Raw genomic sequence first — 21,690 nt, 5'->3', positions numbered from 1 at the left:
ATTATGAATTTTGTCACCGTTTAGAAAATAGTCCATGCCTCTATTCTTTTTTCCAAAGTGCAAGACCTCGCACTTGCCCACGTTGAATTTCATCAGCCATTTCTTGGACCACTCTCCTAAACTGTCTAAATCTTTCTGCAGCCTCCCCACCTCCTCCATACTACCTGCCCCTCCACCTATCTTTGTATCATCGGCAAACTTAGCCGGAATGCCCCCAGTCCCGTCATCTAGATCGTTAATATATAAAGAGAACAGCTGTGGCCCCAACATTGAACCCTGCGGGACACCACTCGTCACCGGTTGCCATTCCGAAAAATAACCTTTTATCCCAACCCTCTGCCTTCTGCCTGACAGCCAATCGTCAATCCATGTTAGTACCTTGCCTCGAATACCATGGGTCCTTATTTTACTCAGCAGTCTCCCGTGAGGCACCTTATCAAAGGCCTTTTGGAAGTCAAGATAGATAACATCCATTGGCTCTCCTTGGTCTAACCTATTTGTTATCTCTTCAAAGAACTCTAACAGGTTTGTCAGGCACGACCTCCCCTTACTAAATCCATGCTGACTTGTCCTAATCTGACCCTGCACTTCCAAGAATTTAGAAATCTCATCCTTAACAATGGATTCTAGAATCTTGCCAACAACCAAGGTTAGGCTAATTGGCCTATAATTTTCCATCTTTTTCCTTGTTCCCTTCTTGAACAGGGGGGTTACAACAGCGATTTTCCAATCCTCTGGGACTTTCCCAGACTCCAGTGACTTTTGAAAGATCATAACTAACGCCTCCACTATTTCTTCAGCTATCTCCTTCAGAACTCTAGGATGTAGTCCATCTGGGCCCGGAGATTTATCAATTTTTAGACCTCTTAGTTTCTCTAGCACTTTCTCCTTTGTGATGGCTACCATATTCAACTCTGCCCCCTGACTCTCCGGAATTGGTGGGATATTACTCATGTCTTCTACTGTGAAGACTGACGCAAAGTACTTATTTAGTTCCTCAGCTATTTCCTTGTCTCCCATCACAAAATTACCAGCGTCATTTTGGAGCGGCCCAATGTCAACTTTTGCCTCCCGTTTGTTTTTAATGTATTTAAAGAAACTTTTACTATCATTCCTAATGTTACTGGCTAGCCTACCTTCATATTTGATCTTCTCTTTCCTTATTTCTCTCTTTGTTATCCTCTGTTTGTTTTTGTAGCCTTCCCAATCTTCTGACTTCCCACTACTCTTTGCCACATTATAGGCTTTCTCTTTTGCTTTGATGCATTCCCTAACTTCCTTTGTCAGCCATGGCTGCCTAATCCCCCCTCTGATAACCTTTCTTTTCTTTGGGATGAACCTCTGCACTGTGTCCTCAATTACTCCCAGAAACTCCTGCCATTGCTGTTCTACTGTCTTTCCCACTAGGCTCTGCTCCCAGTCGATTTTCGTCAGTTCCTCCCTCATGCCCCTGTAGTTACCTTTATTTAACTGTAACACCTTTACATCTGATTCTACCTTCTTTCTTTCAAATTGGAGTTTGAATTCTACCATATTATGATCACTGCCTCCTAAGTGCTCCCTTACTTTAAGATCTTTAATCAAGTCTGGCTCATTACATAACACTAAGTCCAGGATGGCCTGTTCCCTCGTGGGCTCCATCACAAGCTGTTCCAAAAAGCCCTCCTGTAAACATTCAATGAATTCCCTTTCCTTGGGTCCACTGGTAGCATTATTTACCCAGTCCACCTGCATATTGAAGTCCCCCATGATCACTGTGACCTTGCCTTTCTGACATGCACTTTCTATTTCGTGGTGCATTTTGTGCCCCCGGTCCTGACCACTGTTAGGAGGCCTGTACATAACTCCCATTATGGTTTTTTTGCCTTTGTGGTTCCTCAACTCTACCCACACAGACTCCACATCATCTGACCCTATGTCATTTAGTGCTATTGATTTAATTTCATTCCTAATTAACAAGGCAACCCGCCCCCTCTGCCCACCTCCCTGTCTTTTCGATAGGTTGTGAATCCCTGGATGTTTAAATGCCAGTCCTGAACCCCCTGCAACCATGTCTCTGTGATGCCTACCACATCATACCTGCCAGTCACAATCTGGGCCACAAGCTCATCTACCTTGTTCCGTACACTGCACACATTTAAATATAGCACCTTTAATTCTCTATTGACCGTCCCTTTTTGTTTTCTTAGTGTGGTGGACCTTGGTTTACTGAGCCTTTCCATACACTGTGTCATATTTTGTGGGATGGGGACTATCGTAACCTCTCCTGAGTTTTGTCTTTTTGTGCTTTTTTGTATTCCTAAGCAGCTACGCTTCCCACTGATTACTTCACCTCTTGGTTCCCTGACTTTCCCTTTCCCCCCCCAATCTTTAGTTTAAAGTCCTATTGACCACCCTATTTATTCTTTTCGCCAGAACACTGGCCCCAGCTCGGTTCAGGTGGAGACCATCCCAACGGTATAGGTCCCCCCTGTCCCAAAACTGATGCCAGTGTCCCATGAAAAGGAACCCCTCTTTCCCACACCACTCTTTCAGCCACGTGTTAACTTCGCTTATTCTTGCCTCCCTATGCCAATTTGCACATGGCTCGGGCAGTAATCCGGAGATTATGACCCTTGAGGACCTGTTTTTTAATTTGAATCCTAGCTCTTTATAATCTCTAAACAGGTCCTCTTTCCTAGACTTGCCTATGTTGTTGGTACCGACATGGACCACAACAACTGGATCCTCCCCCTCCCTCTCCAGTATCCTTTCAAGCCGGTCAGAGATGTCCCGCACCCTAGCACCGGGCAGGCAACATACCATGCGGGACTCTTTATCCTGCTCACAAAGGATACTATCTATCCCCCTGATAATAGAATCCCCTACAACTACAACTTGCCTATTTACTCCCTCCCCTTGAATGGCCTGCTGAACCATGGTGCCTTGGTCAGCTGACTCATCCTTCCTGCAGCCCTGTTCGCCATCCACACAGGGAGCAAGTGCCTCATACCTGTTGGACAGAGTCAAGGGCTGAGGCTCCTGAGTTCCTGACTGCTGGTTCCCTTTACCTGCCTGACTTGCAGTCACAACCTGCTGTCCCTGGCCACTGGCAGGATTTAAACTACTTACTCTGACAGGTGTGACTGCCTCCTGAAACACAGTGTCCAGGTAAGTCTCCCCCTCCCGGATGTGCCTCAGTGTTTGAAGCTCAGACTCCAGCTCATCAACTCTGAGCCGGAGCTCTTCGAGCAGCCAACACTTACTGCAGATGTGGTCGCTGCAGCTCGCAATGGGATCTGCCAGCTCCCACATCAAGCAGCTCAAGCACATCACCTGACCAGCCATCACTAATTAATTAATTAGTTTAATTTAAGTTTATGAGTTTAGCTGTGTTTTTTTTTAAATTTGGGGCAGATTTGCGATCAACCACTCAGATCACAGTTTCCCTCTGACGTCACTTTTGGGGAAAAAAAACAACTGGAAAACAGGAAGTTTCCGTTAGGTTTTTATACTCACAGAGACTGCTCCTCCTCCTCCGAACGGCTCCCGAAATTAGGCCCGAAGAAAGAGAGAGAACAAAACAGTAGGGGAAAAGCACCTTCTCCCACTCTTCACCGAATTACCTCACTGCACCAATTTACCAAATTCTCACTCGGTCTGTATCTCTCTCACTCAGGCTGTGTCTCCTTGACCTTCGCAATGCTTACTAATGTGCGCTTTCTGTCTGTCTTTTATACAGACTTTAGGATGACTCACACTAAAACTTCAAAGAGAAGAAAACAATGTGTACCTTTGTGCCCCTTAACAGGCCTCCGGTGACTGCCAGATAACTGCCTCTCAGCAATTAGGGTGGGGGCAGCTTCAGCCAATCAAACACTAATCTACACTGCACTTTTAACTGAAAAACAGCAAAATTAGATGAACCACTTACCTTTCCTGGTTACCTCACTGCACCAAATTACCAAATTCTCACTCGGTCTGTATCTCTCTCACTCAGGCTGTGTGCCCTTGACCTGCGCAATGCGTCTTGCATGCATTGGTGCAGACTCGATGGGCTTCTGCGCTGTATTATTCTGTGATTCTGTGATACCCACCTTGATGATTTTGTGATTTGGCAGTGCACTAACCTTCCTTTCCTTCCTCTCATCGTAGTGTCTTTAAGGTAACAGCACAAAGTGCCAGCACACTGCACAGCACAAACTGAGCCACGTAAGCAAATATGAGAGGAAATACCCAATAGCTTGCTCAAAGTGGTAGATTTTAAAGAGCATCGTAAAGGCAGTGAGACACTTGGAGTGGGGGAGATGTATAGGGATGAAATGCCAGAGGTTAGTGCCTGCGACACCCAATGAGAGACAGTCAAAGGCATAGTTCCAGTGGTGGAGTGATGGGAATTGGTAATGGACGAAAGATCAGATTTGGAGAAGTGCAGAGACCTCGGAGGGTCATGCGCCAGAGCCTTATATATCTAACTCAACTTCCATCACTTTGTATTCTGACCTCTTTCAGCCTTTACTCTGCAGTGGTTTAGATCCCATTTAGAGCATTGTTTCCAGTTCTGGGCAACACACTTCACAAAGGATACAGTAGCCTTGAAGAGGGTGATATGCAGATTCATTAGAATTGTACCGGGACTTAAAGGGTTAACTCAAGAAGGTAGGTTGCATAGACTTAGCTTGTTTTCTCTTGATAAAAAAGATTAAGGAATGGACTAATTGGACTAATTGAAGAGTCTAAGGTGATTAAAGGATTTGATAGGGCGTCTCTGACTGGGAACGTTCGCTCCTGTCACTGGCTGTCTCAACACTGGAACGTTCTCCTGAATTGAAATTATTTTCCTAACAGGAGGGGGTTTATTCAACAAAGAGGAAAGGGGTTTGTAGTTGGATCTGAAGGGGAAGAGGAGAGGAATGTTAATGCTTTGGCTCCCAACTAAAATGGACTGTGCTGAGGAGTCAAGTAAGATAATGCTGCCTATTATTGGCATGGGGTTGGCTTGGGGTTGGCAATGCATTAATGTGTCATGGACTAACCTGGTCAACAAAAGTAGATTGTGGCTTTCATTCATGGGCCTAGAAAATGAACCAAGAGCCACGGAAATCAGTGATTCAACCTAGCAAATGGCCAAAGTCCTGGCACAGTGGGATGACCAGAGTGGTTGACATGAGTTGTTTTGGGGTGGGGGGAGGAATCTACTTAGCAAATCTCCTTTGTTCAGGGCACCATTATCCCAGGAAAATCAACCAGCGAGATTAGAGAGGCAACGCATTCCACTTCAGATTCAGAAACGCTATGTCATTGCTATGGTGACCAGAACATACGGCTCGAAGTAGAGGAGAAAATTGACAAAGACAAAAAGGCAAATCACCACACACAGAGTGATGGGGGTACAATTGTCAGTCGAGCAATTAGGCATGCACTCAACAGAGTCACATTGGAAGGTGCAAAAATAACAACGGTGGAAAGCATAGGAGCCATGGAGAGTTGGGCGTGTTAAACATTATGTTACAGATGGAGTTATGGATACGTAAATGTATAACTGCTGGAGAACTGTGTGTATTGAACAGTGTGTTACACAGGGAGAGTTGTGTGTACTGAACAGTGTGTTACACAGGGAGAGCTGTGTGTACTGAACAGTGTGTGACACAGTGAGAGCTGTGTGTACTGAACAATGTGTTACACAATGAACTGTGTGTACTGAACAGTGTGTTACACAGGGAGAGCTGTGTGTACTGAACAGTGTGTTACACAGTGAGAGCTGTGTGTACTGAACAATGTGTTACACAGGGAGAGCTGTGTGTACTGAACAGTGTGTTACACAGGGAGAGCTGTGTGTACTGAACAGTGTGTTACACAGTGAGAGCTGTGTGTACTGAACAATGTGTTACACAGGGAGAGCTGTGTGTACTGAACAATGTGTTACACAGGGAGAGCTGTGTGTACTGAACAGTGTGTTACACAGTGAGAGCTGTGTGTACTGAACAATGTGTTACACAGGGAGAGCTGTGTGTACTGAACAATGTGTTACACAGGGAGAGCTGTGTGTACTGAACAGTGTGTGACACAGGGAGAGCTGTGTGTACTGAACAATGTGTTACACAATGAACTGTGTGTACTGAACAGTGTGTTACACAGTGCGAGCTGTGTGTACTGAACAGTGTGTTACACAGTGAGAGCTGTGTGTACTGAATAGTGTGTTACACAGGAAGCTGTGTGTACTGAACAGTGTGTTACACAGTGAGAGCTGTGTGTACTGAACAGTGTGTTACACAGGAAGCTGTGTGTACTGAACAGTGTGTTACACAGGGAGAGCTGTGTGTACTGAATAGTGTGTTACACAGGAAGCTGTGTGTACTGAACAGTGTGTTACACAGTGAGAGCTGTGTGTACTGAACAGCGTATTACACAGTGAGCTGTGTGTACTGAACAGAGTGTTACACAGGGAGAGCTGAGTGCACTGAATAGTGTGTTACACAGTGAGCTGTGTGAACTGAACAGAGTGTTACACAGGGAGAGCTGGGTGTTCATAACACGTGTTACATAGGTAGATCTATCTGTGTGTACTGAATAGCGTAACACATAGAGCTATGTGTAATGAACAGTGTGTTACACAGGGAGAGCTGGGTGTTCAGAACAGTGTGTTACACAGTGAGCTGTGTGTACTGAACAGCGTAACACATTGAGCTGTGTGTACTGAACAATGTGTTACAGGGAGATTTGTCTTAGCCTTGTGCCTAGCCCAGGGGCTCGATGATCTGTGTTAACATAGCATTCGGTCCTAATGCTTGACTGCCACCTGCAGTCCACTTGTATACCATGTCAGGGCTGAAATTTCTGTTCCACCAGCGGATATGATTCCCATGGGAAGAGGGCACATAAAAAGGGGTGGGCACCCAACCCACTGCTCTTTGCCCTATCACAAGTTCAGCCCCATAATACAGGGGACCGGTGGCGGCTAAAATCGAGAGCCCACAGGGAAACATCACGACTCAATTTGACTTGTTATCAAATGAATTGACCCTGATAATATGCTATCCACACCATAAAACGTTTGGCATGGGCAACAGTGAGGTAGCGGGCAGCCTGATTTTTGTACCTCAAGTGCTTAAAGGGTGGGAAGAAAAGAGGGGAGCGGCCACTCTTCAGGGGCTGCCCTTTGCCGATCGCTGGGTGTCGCCCCCTAAGGTTAACCCCTCCTTTCCTTCCTACCCATTTCCTCTCTGAAACCCACCAAACTGCCCCTTTCCCTAACCTACACATACCCACCTGGCCCAAGCCGTACCTGCTCTGGGGGGTCCAAGACCTTGGGGTCCCACAGTGAGCACTGACACCTTGCTGGCTGATGCTGCCAGGACTGATGGGACTGCTAGTCGAGCGGTTAGCTCCTGAAGTTTGACCCCCCACCCCTAACCGCGCCCCCACATGCCCCCCCACCCCCCACCCGTCCCCCACCCCCCCCAGGCTTAGCCAGGGGTTAATGTGAGAGACCCATGTAGCTGGTGAATGTATTTATGACGGTGTGCCTCTTCCTAATTCCTACTATATGCATAGATATAGCTAGAAAAGACTTGTTACAATTGATTTCTGTGTTCTCATATTTTAGCGGCAAATATTAGGGCGTCAGTATTATGAGCTTGCTGGGGTTACTCCGATGCTCTTGGAAGGTCACTATGGGTCGTGCAGCTCGAAAGGTTTGGGAGATCCTGGTCTAGTGTAATACAGTCCATTTTTCTTGCCTAATTTTGAAAAAAAAAAGTGGTTTATTCCAAACATGTGTAAGAAACGGTAAGGTATACAGAACACGCTCCTTTTTACCTCCCTCCCCCCCGCAACAAACAGTTTCTGAAACATTGTCATGAACACCACCCACCTCGTCTCGAAGCCCTCCGCCGACCCCCTCAACTCAAATTTGATCTTTTGCAACACTGGCATCTACCCGGCAATGTGTAAAATTGCCCAGGTGTGTCCTGTACACAAGAGGCAGGACAAATTCCCATACCAGCCGCCCCGAACAGGCGCCGGAATGTGGCGACTAGGGGCTTTTCACAGTAACTTCATTGAAGCCTACTCGTGACAATAAGCGATTTTCATTTTCATTTTTTTCATTTTCAAATGCAACCCAGCCAATTACCGCCCAATCAGTCTGCTCTCCATCATCAGCAAAATGATGGAAGGAGTCATCAGTGCTATCAATGCACTTACTCCGCAAAAACCTGCTCATGGACACTCAGTTTGGGTTCCACCAGGGCCACCCAGCTCCTGACCTCCTTACAGCCTTGGTTCAAACATGGACAAATGAGCTGACTGCCAGAGGTGAGGTGAGAGTGACTGCCCTTGACTTCAAGGCAGCGGTTGACCGAGTTCGGCATCAAGGAGCCCGAGCAAAACTGGAGTCAATGGGAATCGGGGGAAAACTCTCTTCTGGTTGGAGTCATACCGGGTACACAGGAAGATGGTTGTGGTTGTTGGAGGTCAATCATCTCAACTTCAGGACATCACTGCAGGAATTCGTCACGGTTGTGTCCAAGCCCAACCATCTTCAGCTGTTTCATGAATGACCCCTCTTCCATCATAAGGTCAGAAGTGGGGATGTTTGCGGATGACTGCACAATGTTCAGCACCATTCATGACTCCTCAGACACTGAAGCAGTCCATGTCCAAATGCAGCAAGGCCTGGTCAATCTCCAGGCTTGGGCTGACAAGTGGAAGTTACGTTCACGCCACACAAGTGTCAGGCAATGACCATCTCCTACAAGAGAGGATCTAACCACCGCCCCTTGACATTCAATGGCATTACCATCGCTGAATCCCCCACAATCAACATCCTGGGAGTTACCGTTGATTGGAAACTTAACTGGACTAACCATACTAATACTGTGGCTACCAGGGCAGGTCAAAGGCTAGGGGTCCTACGGCGAGGAACTCACTTCCTGAACCCCCAAAGCCTGTCCACAATCTACAAGGCGCAAGTCAAGAGTGTAATAGAATACTCTCCATTTGCCTGGATGAGTGCAGCTCCAATGACAATCAAGAAGCTCAACACCATCCAGGCCAAAGCAGTCCGCTTGATTGCTCCTCCTTCCACAAATATTCAAACCTTCCACCACCAACGAACAGTGGCAGCCGTGTATACCATCTACAGGATGCAGTGCAGTAACTCACCAAGGTTCCTTCGACAACACCTTCCAAACCCACAACCACTGCTATCTAGAAGGCAAGAGCAGCAGTTACCTGGGAACCCCACCACCTGGAGGTTCCTTCCAAGTCACTCATCACTCTGACTTGGAAATATATCACCGTTCCTCACTGTCACAACACCCTTCCTCACAGCACAGTGGCTGTACCTACACCTCAAGGACTGCAGCGGTTCAAGAAGGCAACTTACCACCACCTTCTGAAGGGCAACTAGAGATGGGCAATAAATGCTGGTCTAACCAACAGCACTCACATTCCGTAAATTAATAAATAAAATAGTTTGCCAATCTGACCTCATCCCTTTACCATTTGGGCAGATCGTACCCGACGGGAGGTGCCATAGTTTGCCCCTTTGTCTGCTCTTTCAAGCTAAAGATCTGGAAGTGGAGGGCATTGTGGGTTGAAAATCTACGTGACTGACTTCGAGGAGAGTCACGGAGCTCTCGGACACTGCAGACCCCCACCTCGGTATGGGGTCAGGGGCTGGTTCCTTTAAGCAGTGGGCATCTGGATCACAAGAACCAAGCGTAGCAGGGGTGGTGAGGAATAGCAACAGAAGCACCAGCAATACGACAACTTGCATTTATAGAGTGCTTTAATGTAGTAAAACATCCCACGGTACCTCACAAAAGTGCAATCACGCTAACAGTGACATTGTACGAAACTTGGTCAAAGAGACAGTTTTAAGGAGTGCCCTGTAGCTTTCTGCTCTCTTGCAAGTACGGATACTCGGTAATAGTTTGACAATATAAAACCTACTGGTAATGCAACGTGATTACAAGGAAGTTACTCTCCCTCTTCATTACTTATTACTGTGTTTTTTGCACTTTTATCATTGGTTTCTGTGCTCTTGCTCCTCAACGTCCTGTTTAAGTCGTAGTTCTTCCTATTTCCCATCAGTAGCTAACATGTAAAAAGCAAACGTCCATGGGCTGGATTCTCCGTCCTGAGTGTTGAAGCCGGGGCAGGATTCAGGGGGTTCCACGACAGCAAAACTGGCGCTGCACCTGGACCGATCCAGCGACTGTTAAGGGGCTAACACCGGCGCCACGTGGAACACAATCCATTCCAATAAGAAACGGTGAGGAATCCAGATTCGGGATTGACACTCAGGAAGCTGACAAGCTGCAGCCGCATATACACACTGCACTCCCCACACACACCATCCCAGCCAACAAGATGGCGGTGAGGAGAGCGGCCCTGGGATTCACAGACACCGAGCTGGAGACCCTCCAGGACGTGGTGGAGGAGAGGCGGGCGACCCTATACCCCAGCCCGGGAACGAGGCTGCCAGCGATCGCTGTTCACCGTGCCTGGGCGCATTGGGCAGATGCGGTCAGCGCCACGAGCAACACCATGCAGACCAGCCAGCAGTGCAGGAAAACATTGCACAACCTCCTCAGGGCGGCCAGGCTGAGTAGGCAACACTGTGCCCCCGGCACTAATCCCGTCCCACCCACCTGTAACCCCCCCCCCCACTGCACAGAGGGCAGCCAAACCCTCACTCTGCATCACCTGCCGGCACCCATACCGGCCGTCACGGCAGGGTGCCCTGGCCACTCAACCACCCCCGTCCAAAACACCACCCCCGCACCACCCTCCCCTCCCCCTCACCCCCACCCTCATCACCACCCCCACCCTCAGCACCACCTCACCCTCACACCACCACCTCCACTCCCCCCGTGTGCCAACCAGCGAAGAGGAGAGCAGCACAGACGGCAGCCCTCTACCCGAGATGATGGACACACTGGAGCTCAACCAAGGATGACATTGACTTCCTGTCACAGCTGTCTCCAACACCCTCCACCATCCCAGAGACTCTCACCTCAATTGGGCACTTTAGTGCAGAGGCTCCAGGGGCATTATCTGGTATGCACCACACAGGTGCTCCGGTACATCAGGTGGAGGTTGTGGTAGTCACCACTGATGTAAATTTAAAGGGGTTGGTGGGGTGGGGGCACCCATATGGCCAGTGTCACTCTGCAGAACCAGGGGCCAAGATGTATGGCCAGTGGGGTGTGCAGCAAGATGGCTGCCTTGTCGGCCACTGCAATGGCGATCCGTGTCTGGACACTGTCCCAGTCCTGTGGGGGGAATCACCCTGGCCTCACAGCCCGCGTCCTGATGACTCCAGCCAGCCCGACCAGTGTCCGGCCCAGTAGCCCACAGTCGCGTCTCTGTGTCCTACCTCCTTTCTCTCCCTCATCAGCCAAGACGCCGGTTTCATGATTTTTAAAAACACAAGTGAACCGCGCCATCGGGAACCCGGCCCACCGGGGCGGAAAATCGTGGGGCCCCTGGAGAATGTTGGGCCCACTAATGATACGTCAACCGTGTTTACTGTATGTTTGTTCTGGAACACATTGACACCCCGGTTGAGGCGACGGAGAATTGCGATGTGGCATGAAACCAGCGTTCACCATGATTTCAGTGTCGGAACTGATTCTCCGCCTAATTGTGTTTCCCAATTTCGGAGTCGGCTGACAGAGAATCCCGCCCCATTTCTCGAAACCCTGAAGATAGCGAATATGGACAATATTGTGATGTATCTTGAAGGTGCGGTTTTACATTTGCAGATTGTGGTGTAGATCCACTTTGGTATAGAATGTTATTTTGAGCGAAAAATCTGTTGAGCCAAGGAATGCGAGGTCTGTAGCCAAAGGTTCTAGCCAAATTTGCAGATGACACAAAAGTAGGTGGGACAGAAAGTTGCAATGAGGAAATAAGAACCTTACAAATGGATATAGATAGGTTAGGAGAGTGGGGCAAAATGTGGCAGATGGAGTTTAACATGGATAAGTGTGAGGTCATGCATTTTGGTTGGAAGAATGTGGAGGTAGTTTACTATCTAAATGGGGAGAGATCTCGGGGTGCTCCAATGCAGAGGGATCTGGGGGTCCTTGTTCATGAGTCACAGAAAACGAGCATGCAGGTACAGCAGATAATAAAGAAAGCAGATGGAATGTTGGCATTTATAGCAAAAGGAATTGAGTACAAAGATAAAGGAAGTGTTGTTGCAACTGTACAAGGCATTAGTGAGACCACACCTGGAGTATTGTGCACAGTTTTGGTCCTCTTATTTGAGGAAAGATGTAGTGGCATTGGAGGCAGTTCAGAGAAGGTTCACTCGATTGATCCCAGAGATGAGGGGTTTGTCGTATGAAGAGAGATAGAACAGTTTAGGCCTATACTCTCTCGAGTTTAGAAGACTGAGGGGAGATTAAATTGAGGTATACAAGATGCTAAAGGGTATGGATAAAGCTGATGCTTCCACTTGTGGGGCATTCTAAAACGAGAGGTTATAATCGTAGAATAAGAGGTAGCAAATTTAAAACAGATTTGAGGAGAAACTACTTCTCCCAAAGGATTGTGAATATGTGGAATTTGCTACCGCAGAGTACGATGGATGCTGGGACAGTGAGTAAATTTAAGGACAGTACGAAGTCTTACAACACCAGGTTCAAGTCCAACAGGTTTGTTTCGATGTCACTAGCTTTCGGAGTGCTGCTCCTTCCTCAGGTGAATGAAGAGGTATGTTCCAGAAACATATATATAGACAGATTCAAAGATGCCAGACAATGCTTGGAATGCGAGCATTAGCAGGTGATTAAATCTTTACAGATCCAGAGATGGGGTAACCCCAGGTTAAAGAGGTGTGAATTGTGTCAAGCCAGGACAGTTGGTAGGATTTCGCAGGCCAGATGGTGGGGGATGAATGTAATGCAACATGAATCCCAGGTCCCGGTTGAGGCCGCACTCATGTGTGCGGAACTTGGCTGTAAGTTTCTGCTCGACGATTCTGCGTTGTCGCGGGTCCTGAAGGCCGCCTTGGAGAACGCTTACCCGGAGATCAGAGGCTGAATGCCCTTGACTGCTGAAGTGTTCCCCGACTGGAAGGGAACATTCCTGCCTGGTGATTGTCGCGTGATTTAAGGAGGAGTTAGACAGATTTTTAAGTGGTAATGGGTTGAAGGGTTATGGAGAACTGGCAGGACGGTGGAGTTGAGGCCAGGAAGGGATCAGCCATGATCACATTGAGGGTGTTAGTTTCGGGAGGTTAAATTGCCTATTCCCGCTCCTGGGTCATGTGTTCTGGGGAGGAGATGCTCTGGTTGATTTTGCAATCCAGCTGTTGGCCTGTAACATTGTGAGTATCAGATGAGGAACATATCAGCCATGATAGAATGGTGGAACAGACTCGATGGGCCGAAAGGCCTAATTCTGCTCCTATATCTTACGAACTTATGAACTTATGAGACTGAATGATAAGTAGATTTGTTGTGGACTGGTGGATCCCCTGTAACTTTCTCAAATGAAAGACAGAAGTGAACCATTTGCTTGGATCACTTTTTGCAATTATGTATTTTGGAGCTCGCTGTCCTTCCAGAAATATGGTACCGCCAAATCACAGAATTGTTATGGCGCAGAAGGAGGCCATTTGGCCCATGTGACTGCACCAGACACGAACGAACATCCTGGCTTGACTCTCAGTTCCTGAGACTAAGTATTGACGCCCGCGCAGAATTGGGCAGTCAGTGGTGTGCACAGCTGCAAGGCTGCCTTGCAGACCGTGGCAATGGTGTTCCATGCCTTCCACCCCGACCCCACAGCCCACTTCCTTGCCACCCCGCACTACTGCCCCCGCCATGGCAGAAGCCCCCCGACCAGCGGCACAACTGTGAGCAAACTATGATGATGTTGGACACTTTCTGTAGCCCCTCACCAGTCACAACAGTGGTTTCACGATTTTTAAAAGCACAAGTGAACCTCACCGCCGGGAATCCGTTCCATCGGAGGCGGTGAATCGCCGAGACCCCGGAGGTTACCGGGCCAGGCCCGCTAATGGTATGGAAACCGTGTCTACTATAATTGTGTTCAGGACGCACTGACAACGCTATTGGAGTGACAGGGAATTGCGATTTGCGTCAAATCAGCGCCTGCAGCAATTTCGGCATTGGAACCGGTTCTCTGCCCAATCGCGTTTCCCAATTTCATGGCGGCTGATGGAGAATCCCGCCCCGTGACTTAATGTCATTCCCCTGTCTTTTTCCCCCTACCCTGCATATTGTTTTTATTAAATAGTGCAGCACAGTTGCACAGTGGTTAGCACTGTTGCCTCACAGCGCCAGGGACCGGGTTCAATTCCGGCCTCAGTTGACAGTCTCTGTGAAGTTTGTACTTTCTCTCCGTGTCTGTGTGAATTTCCTCCGGGTGCTCCGGTTTCCTCCCACAGTCCAAAGATGTGCAGGTTAGGTGGATTGGCCATGCTAAATTGTCCTTAGTGTCCAAAGATGTGCAGATTAGGTGGGGTTAAGGTATAACGGAGGTAGGGTGGCCCAGGTAGGGTGCTATTTCAGCGGGTTGGTGCAGATCTGATTGGCTGAATGGCCTCCTTCTGCACTGTAGGGATTCTATGGTTCAAGTGATCATTCATTTATTATTGAAACTTTATTCAACTCAAGCTCTGAGCACAATCACCACCATTTTAAGTTGAACTCAAATTTCTGTTCTGTAAAAGCTGAGAAGCTCTTTCAAAAGCCTCTTCACGTGAAGGTGGTGACTCAAGCAGGGCAATGATTCTAATGGGGTTAGCAGACCTCATGACTATTCTACACACTTGAGCTCAGGGGTGGAATTTACCAGCTGGGAAATTCCGGTCCTGCGCTGGTGCACGGGTTTCCCGCCGATGAGAGATGCTATCATTGGGAAATCCCATTGACAACGGCGGCGTGAGTTGATCCCGCTGGCGGCCGCCTCCGCTGCCGAATATCAAGTGGCGGGGTGGTTGGTAAATTCCACCCAAGGTTTCACTGTAAGGACCATCACAGCCAAATTCAATGCTGCCTCTTTGACCCTCTCACACTCTTCCCCCTTCCAGTGGAGTGTGATCAGGTAGCCCTCCTTAGCACGAGTTGACCATGGCCAATTTTGGTGACCCCATGACTATCAAGGCCGACAGCAACTCAGTCAGTACAGTCAATCCTGGGGCCATTCTGCCTCTGTGCAATGCTGCGTGCTACACTTACCCATTGAGCCAACATGGGGGGAGACTGCAATCGAGGTGCTGATGGATCACACTGGAGGATCATTGGCTCATCTCCTGAGCTAAGTGGAGCTTCAGCCAAATTTGCAGAGGGACCCATATTGTTCCAATAGGTTTGACACGAATAGCAAAGAGTGGATCACGTCATATCTTGCCATTTTGAGTCATGTTTATTTATAAAAACATCACAGAGTGATACAGCAATTGCTCAGATTTTGGTGCATTCCACTAAATTGCCAGGCAATCAGAAAGCTTTGAAGTGCCAAACCTTTACAGCTTTTCCATCTGGCAGTAAACTGTTTTCCCAGAAAATGGTAAGAACTACTGTACATATTTTACATGCATAGTTTTGTGCTAGCAATTTTGTGCTTTCAAATGGAGTAACAAGCCCACTGGGGAGGTAATGTCATGAACAAATGCTACATTGCCTCGCGGTATTTCCGAATACAGGAATAGAGACAGAGCGTGGCTACAATGCAAGGCGCAGTTGGACTTTTGTCTGTCCTCAGGGATAAGATGCTCATCATTAGCATGACTGATGTTCCCTCTCAGAACAAGGCATCCGTGCCTTCTGATACTTATTTTATTTTCTGGGTTTGTTTATTATGGAAACCATGACACACTTCTGAGGGTCCTCCTGATTTCATTCACTGGGACATGTTCAGGCCTTATGCACCTGTTCTACCACAGCTGATCTCAACTGTATTTAGCCGTCGTAGGGTCAGAGTCATAGCCTTTGCTCCAATGACCCTAACAAAAACCTAGCAATGTCAGTCTTGAAAATTTCAAGTGACACAGCCTTTGGTGAAGAGACTCCAACTCTCCTTTGTCAAGAGGAAAAATGTCTTAAAATACAAGAAGCTATGGCCTTCAAACTTGCCGGGCTCAATTTTAACTCGGTGCAGATGGATGGATTTTTGAGTTGAGTTATATTTCTCAACCTTACCGTTTAGCAGTTGCAATCATTTTTATCCTTTTTGTTCAAAATATGAAATCATCTTTTCTCTCAGTCCCTTTTGGGCCCCTGAGGCATCAGGAAGCTAAGCATCTTTAAGACCTCACCTAATGTAATTCTGAGCCTATGGTGGGTAAACAATAGCAGCCTAGCACCTTGCTATCTGGTGGGAAACCCTGATCTCCATGTCCCTACAACAGCCTGAAATTCACTGGAGTGAAGGGGCTGTGGGGATTGAGGGTGCCCTGCTTGGCCTTGTCCATGGCGTACTTTGCCATGGCACACTTATTGATTGTTTCACCCCCCCAACCTGGACACACTGTGGCCACTGGCTCCACAGGTCCTCAAAATCACCTTGATTGTTACTCCAACAGCAAAGGATTGCATTTATATAGCACCTTTCACACGGAAAAAAGAAACAACCCAAAGCAATTCACATGAGTATTATGAGCCAGAATTTGACATGTAAGGGATGTTCCTAAGTGTGCAACCTGTGCCAAGTTATCGAAAGGTTTGGAACCGATTAAGACGTTTGATTACGAGAGTTGAACATCTGCTTCATGAGGACAAAATTAGCTGATGGGAGCACCGACTCATCTTTGCTAAAGCATGTTTAATCAGGCCTTCCCTGGAGTTACTCTCTGCTATTAAATTGCCTAATTCCTTTTCAAAGAGCATGGTTATCTCGGGGATCTGTCTCAATGTTGCAGTAGCTTACTACTTTTGACCAAATATCCGATACTTTGTACATTCATAATTCATTTTGCTACTTATCCTGAAATCTTCTGAAGATACCTCCACTAAAAACAAACACATTTCCCTTTTCTTCGACGAGAATTTAGTTGGTGTAAATTTGCTGAAAAATATTTTGGTGATGGAAATTTTCCTGACTTCAGCTGCAATGATGCCTGTGGTTCGTTGCCAAGTTTAAAGGGCATGCTTCAGTATATCGAGATGGGTTCCCTACATGACACCATCTCCCATGCGTCCTTCTCGTGGCTATAATGCACAATGAGTGCTATAGATACAAAATGTGCTAAAAAATCTAATTACAGATTACCTCTATAACATACTTAACTGCGACAGTCACCATAGGTCAGACTGTTAACATCATTTTAATTGGAATTGCTAATTATGCATCGAACTGTACAACCCTGTCTCCTGCCCCCGTTAAATGACACAACAAGCAAGATGAAGCAAAGAATGCAATTTTTTTTGTCCAGTTTTGTTGTGATCACGTCATATCTTGCTTCATGCTACATGCTTCAATTTATAATGTCTTCACATGTTTTTCTACTTATACCAATATGTCGAGATTTTTCTGCGATATAATTTTCAAGAACACAGCCAGTGACACAACATACGGCCTGGTCTGTCAGTGAGACTTAAAGCAGTTAGTTTCCTCTTGTTTTAGGAGATGCTGCATGTGCTTCAAACTTTACAAAGCAGCATTGATGTCTTACAACATTATTTCTATTCTAAAGCCAATACTTCTGGAAATGCAGTAATGATCACTTTGGTGGTATGGTCTGCTTGACCAATGTTGGCCAGATGTGAGAAGAACTCACTCTCTTCTTCAAATTTGGCAATGATGCTTCAGTTTCAATCCAAAAGGGCACTAACAACAATGCAGCTCTCCCTTACTGCCGGACTGGAGTATTAGCCCAGGCCATGCGCTGAAAGCTTGGGCATCTATGTGGGCTCTCAGTTTATTATTTACTGGGAGAAGTGTACAATGCTAGAACGGCTGTTTTATTTTTTTCTAGATGGCTTCTACCTTCCCAATTATTGCCAATCTCAAAGGAAAATCCTGAAGTAAAATATCAAACCCAGGGTGCAAAAAGTCCCCTTTCAAAGGGCTGGCATCACCTTAAGTGTGTTTGCCAGAAGTCCCGTTGACTATAGCAAACTACTGGCAGTGACTGCAGGTCCAAAAACAAATTTTTACCTTTGTTGGCTTTGATTTTGGTGATTGACACATCAAAACAGTGAATCTTCTACGATCACACAAAAGCTTAATTTATTTGATTTAATTCATCGTTTAATTAAAACCATCCACTGGCAACAAGAGGTAAGGAAGGTTTTTACAGTGTGTACAGGACTCCTTTTTTACCCAGTATGTGAGAAGCCAATCAAGAGAGGAATCATTGATTAGCCTAATAATGAGTAGTGAAGCAGAACATATAAAACAGTGAACATAATGGCACACCTAGGCAATAATGCTCATAGCATTGTAGGGTTTAAAATAAAGATTGAGAAAGACCTAAGTAAATCAAAGACCAAAATAATAGATTGGAAAAAAGCTAGTTTTGAACTAATGAGAATAGATTAAGGGCACTAACAACAATGTAGCTCACCCTTACTGCTGCGCTGGAGTATTGGCCCAGGTCATGCGCTGAAAGCTTGAGCATCTATGTGGGCCCTCAGTTTATTATTTATTGGGAGAAGTGTACAATACTAGAACGGCTGTTTATTTTTTCCAAGATGGCTTCTATCTTCCCTTATGCCAATCTCAAAGGCAAATCCTGAAGTAAAATATCAAACGCAGGGTAGAAAAGGTCCCCTTCCAAAGAGCTGGGGAAAACTGGGGGAAGAAAATGAACAAATAGAGACAGCAGCAGTGAGAAATATTTTAAATGATCAATAGTGTTGAGGAGTAACATATTCCGCTGAGAAACAAGGATAAACTGTCTGATGAAGAAATGCCATGGGTGAATAAAGAAACCAGCGTAACATTGAAACTGACGAATAAGATGCACTCCAAGTTCATAGACAATAAAGGAGGGGAGGCATATGGGAATATGAAGACGTAAGGAAATAAATTGATAAGATAAACCAGTAGAGAACATAAAGGGGAACTAAAATGTTAAATTATCAAGGAACATAAAAATAAATAGTAAAGTATTTGACAGGGACAAAAACAATCAAAGATAAATACAGTTTAGGGATAGAGCCACAAAGGTTTACTCACAGATAATGACAGGGAAATGATCAAAACTTTGAATGGTGACTCTACCGCTGATACAAAGGCATTGAAGAAAGCAAGGGGGAAGATAACTGCTAAAAATTGAGAAGTTAAAACTCTAGATCTGGATGAAGGCATCCGCACATATTAAAAGAAGTTAGCGGAAGAAATAGATTCATTAGAAAACGGTATAGTGCCAAAGGACTGGCAGACAGCTAATATGAGTCCTATATTTAAAAAGAGAGAACAAATCCAGAGAACGAAAGGCCACTTGACTTAATACTGGTGGTAGGAAAGATACTGGATTCTATACTTAAAAGTTGTAATTGGAGAACATCTAGAAAATATAATAAGGAGCATCAACTTATAATTATCAGAGCACTAAGATGTAGCAATGCGATTATGTAGTCTATAATAAAATACTGGTAACTATAGCAAAAAGGTGTATCAATGTGAGGTAGGGCTGCAATCTGGCTAGTTGGTGCCTGCAATGCAATGTTTAAATGGCTCCTATGATTTAATCCTGAGGCTGAGGGCTGATTCATGCAATGGTTTTGCGTGCCTTCTCTCCCACCCATGCCCTCACCCATTCAGAGCTTGCTTTACAGTCAGCCTACGTTGAACAAAAGATCCTTTTAGCTCCCAACTACCGTCAGTGCTGCTCCCTTTTGGCCAACAGAAGGTGCGTTAATTCCCAACTACTCCGTTTCTATGAGATGCTTAAAGGCTGAGGAAGAAACAACATCTGTGATAGACAGTTGAGTTGAAACGTGAAGCAGTCAGCAATGTACCTGCTGGAGATACCGTCAGCTGTGAAGAAGAAGCAGTAAAGGAAATGACCTAAGCAAATAGGCCAGCATGCAATTCATAAATCTCTTGCTAACATGTATTGCTTGACTTAACAGCGGCTGGACATGGTGAGAACCCATGAATTTATCAGTGATTCACTAGCCCCTCATCCCTCGATTCAGATGGTCAGAAAATATTTTATTGTTTCACTGACAGCCAACAATTCAATTTCTGCTCGCCACGCTCGTTGTTCTTGAAAAAATGGAGATTTTTCAATGATATTTGCAGTAACTCAAATTCATTCTGCACAGAGGAAAGGTTAAAATGTTCAAAGGTGATCTTTTTGTCTAATTGTACAGTATGACCCTTCACAGTGGCTCCCTCAGATGGTGACTCCCAGGAGCGCAGGTATAAGCCCCTTCTCTTTCTGCAGCAGGCAGCTCTTAGTGAACGTCAGGAGGACTGCATGAGACCAGTAAGACGTTTAGCAGTCAGTGACTTACCCTGGAAAACATAAAGTCAAATTTGAATACATTTAACAAAAAATACTAAGAGTAATTTATTATCAATGGATGCACCTATTGACCATTTATATTATCAGCGTTGCCACAGGTACTCAATGTGGGCACAAGAGATTTTCATACCATCTTCATTTCAAAAATCTTCAGCACTACAATCACAATCTTTGAATCTTGAGTTGCCTTGAGGAAGTTTTTTTTTAGCTCTGAAATAAGGAAGGATTGCATTTCTGTTAAAACTTACCCCATCTCTCTGCTTTTCACACCATAAATTACTTTTGAAATGCTGTCACATCGTGTAAGTCACCCATTTCATGCACCACAGCATCGCACAAGCAACAAATGATATGAAGGGTGGGCTGCATCATATTGCTTGAGGGAGGAATGGTGGCCAGGACTCCAGAAGAACACATTGCTCTTCAGTTAATGAGACAGCAGCACATTCACTCACACGGGGATTTCAATCTAGATTACAGCAATGTGAACCAAGATGTGAACAGGAATGAGGCTTGAGCTTCCAACCTGTCACTATTGGAAATGCTGGACATTACCGGAGGGGTTGGATATCCCACGGCCAGGATTTTTAGGATGGCTGGGCTCCCTTCCCACTGTCCAAGGGGTCAACGGTGAACATGTCCCTGCCAATCAGGAGCTGCAGTGGACAGGATTCAGACTACAAGCAGCCCCAGAGCATATGTCCTGGGATTGTGGGGGTCTAGAGGTGGGGCAGGGCAGAGTGGGGGAGATGAGTTCTGGCAGTGGTGGGCGTAGAGGGGTGGGGATGGGAAGGAGCACTTGCAACGGCAAGACCAGGGTGCGCCCGATGTTAAAAGGAGGCAACTAATGGAGGCAGCCCCACTTTCCTTTCTGCCCGAAGCCTGAACAGGATTTTGGCTTATCTCCTGCCCCTGAACACCTCCTGCCAGCCTGAAAATAGAGGCTGGGTAGAAAATGGTCCTCCAGTGATCAACAATCGGTCACTTTAGGACCTGAATTGGGGCAAGGGTGGGCAGACTGGCCTTGGTTTTGCCTGTGCCAGTGTACAATTGCACAGAGGTCGTGGCAGGTGGGAGCCCAGTGGGAAAAAGAACTGAAGAATTTTACAGCCACTCCCCACCTACAAATCGGTCAGTGGGAGAGTGTAACTTCTGCCCCACAATATTAATGCACACTGACTTAACTAGAATTCCAATGTTATTGGTACCAATACCCAAAATTCAATCAAAGTGGATAAACCTGTGAG

General features: G+C 46.3%; 1 protein-coding gene across 2 annotated transcripts in view; it reads right to left on the bottom strand.

Moving 5' to 3' along the window:
* Window positions 1–15,371: 15,371 nt before the first annotated feature.
* The window catches only part of LOC140397116 (regulator of G-protein signaling 6-like), a 941,371-nt gene continuing 935,052 nt past the window's right edge, over window positions 15,372–21,690 (bottom strand). For both annotated transcript variants that reach the window (XM_072486131.1, XM_072486132.1), the window contains exon 18: window positions 15,372–20,433. In XM_072486131.1, the coding sequence (XP_072342232.1) occupies window positions 20,383–20,433 (51 nt within the window). In that variant the 3' untranslated portion in view covers window positions 15,372–20,382. The remainder of the gene's footprint in view (window positions 20,434–21,690) is intronic.

This window comes from Scyliorhinus torazame, chromosome 2 (assembly GCF_047496885.1).
Source record: "Scyliorhinus torazame isolate Kashiwa2021f chromosome 2, sScyTor2.1, whole genome shotgun sequence".
Taxonomy (NCBI): domain Eukaryota; kingdom Metazoa; phylum Chordata; class Chondrichthyes; order Carcharhiniformes; family Scyliorhinidae; genus Scyliorhinus; species Scyliorhinus torazame.
The sequence above is the reverse complement of the archived record's forward strand: the minus strand, read 5'-3'. Positions and strand labels throughout refer to the sequence as shown.